The sequence below is a fragment of the Mastomys coucha genome, unplaced genomic scaffold, assembly GCF_008632895.1.
Source record: "Mastomys coucha isolate ucsf_1 unplaced genomic scaffold, UCSF_Mcou_1 pScaffold6, whole genome shotgun sequence".
Classification (NCBI taxonomy): domain Eukaryota; kingdom Metazoa; phylum Chordata; class Mammalia; order Rodentia; family Muridae; genus Mastomys; species Mastomys coucha.
The window spans coordinates 8374714-8376825 of NW_022196912.1; the positions used below are offsets into that span (position 1 = coordinate 8374714).

Consider the following 2112-nt stretch of genomic DNA (forward strand, 5'->3'; position numbering starts at 1 on the left):
AATATAGTAAAAAAGCATATTATATATCAATTATGTTATTTATCTATACTTATATATCATAATTGTATCAATTTTAATATATATATTATAGAGAAACAAACTAACTTATGTAATAGGCCATATAACCTCCTCCCTTCCCACTGTGGGAAGATCTGCTGTAATTTACTCATCCACCTGACATTTTGAATTAGCATGCCATTTGGAAGCACGGCTGCTAATGCTGTACATTGCCTTCAGACTTATTTATCGTACAAAATACTATATTCTTTGATTGACATTTTCTTATTCTTCTTGGCCCTGCATTCAGTAGCCATTGTTTAATTGTCCACTTCTTTTGTATTGGACTTTTTATTTAGATTTCCCATATAAGGGGGAACTAATAGAAATTTGTCTTTTCATGTCTGGATTAGTTTATTTGATATAATGTCCTAATTAGTTATTTGCTGAACTCATGTTTCGATAAAGGAAGAGGCATTCTAATGTTTAGGGCTAAAAAAGTTCATGTGTGTGTGCGTGTGTGTGTGTGTATTCTTTTTTTTTGTTTTTGTTTTGTTTTGTTTTTTCGAGACAGGGTTTCTCTGTGTAGCCCTGGCTGTCCTGGAACTCACTCTGTAGACCTGGCTGGCCTCGAACTCAGAAATCTGCCTGCCTCTGCCTCCCAAGTGCTGGGATTAAAGGCGTGCGCCACCACCGCCGGGGGTGTGTGTGTGTATTCTTTACAGTCTTTTATATCCTTGTCTTTTTATGGATACTATTGCTTTTATGAGAGACCCCACAATGAACACTGGTGTTAGATGTTTTACAAGATGTTTCCTGTTTCTTGTGTATCCACCCACAATAGGGACTGAAGGGTTGCATGGTAATTCTGTTTTTAATTTCTGTCAAAACTTCCATACTGTTTCCCACAATACACAACCATTCTGGGATTTCAAGCTGGTACAATCACTCTGGAAATCAGTTTGGCGGTTCCTCCGAAAATTGGACATATTTCTACCAGAGGACCCAGCTATAGCACTCCTGGGCATATACCCAGAATATTCTCCAATATGTAATAAGGACACATGCTCCACTATGTTTATCGCAGCCTTATATATAATAGCCAGAAACTGGAAACAACCCAGATGTCCCTCAACAGATGAGTGGATACAGAAAATGTGGTACATCTACATGGAGTATTATGAACAAGACAACTTCTGAGGTGTGGTTGATAGATGGCCTGAGCCCGTGGGACCCACCAGTACTTATTCAGAAGAGAATACATGGAATGCTTTTACTATGTTGAGCATCGTGATGATGAATTGTACATCCTGACTAATGTTGGAGAACCTACAGAATTCAAGCTGATGTGGACAGCAGCTGACGCCCCTGCTATTATAAATTGGGATTTATTTTTCACAATGAAGAGAAATACCAAGGTTGTAGACTTGGACATGTTTAAGGACCACTGTGTTCTGTTCCTGAAATACAGCAATCTCTCTATGTTAATGTGATTGGTCTGGCTGACGACTCGGTTTGCTCTCTAAAGCTCTCTCCTTGGGCCTGTGGATTCATCATGGACACAAACTCTGACCCAAAGAACTACCCCTTTCAGCTTTGCTCTCCAATAAGACCCCCCAAAATATTACACATATAAATTTGCAGAAGGCAAACTGTTTGAGGAAACTGGTCACGAAGATCCGATTACCAAGACCAGCCGTGTTTTACGCATAGAAACCAAAAGCAAGGATGGAAATTAGTGCCCATGACAGTGTTTCACAAAACGGATTCTGAGGACTTGCAGAGGAAGCCTCTCTTAGTGCATGTGTATGGGGCTTACGGAATGTACCTCAAAATGAATTTCAGGCCTGAAAAGCGGGTATTGGTGGATGATGGATGGTTCTTAGCTTATTGCCATGTTAGAGGTGGTGGCGAGCTGGGTCTCCAGTGGCATGCCGATGGCCGTCTAACTAAAAAGCTCAATGGCCTTGCTGACTTAGTGGCTTGCGTTAAGACGCTTCATAGCCAGGGCTTTTTTCAGCCAATCCTAACAATGCTGAGTGCTTTCAGTGATGGAGGAGTGCTTGCAGGAGCACTGTGTAATTCTAAGCCAGAGTTCCTGAGAGCCGTGACCCT

The 2112-nt window shown here is 41.0% G+C and overlaps 1 protein-coding gene across 1 annotated transcript in view; it reads left to right on the forward strand.

Annotated features, from left to right (window-relative positions):
- Prepl (prolyl endopeptidase like) overlaps window positions 1–2112 on the forward strand; it is a 34390-nt gene that overhangs the window by 27045 nt on the left and 5233 nt on the right. The window contains 1 exon segment of the mRNA XM_031356548.1: window positions 1711–2112. This exon segment is cut by the window's right edge and continues 2 nt beyond it. Coding sequence (XP_031212408.1) covers window positions 1711–2112 — 402 coding nt within the window.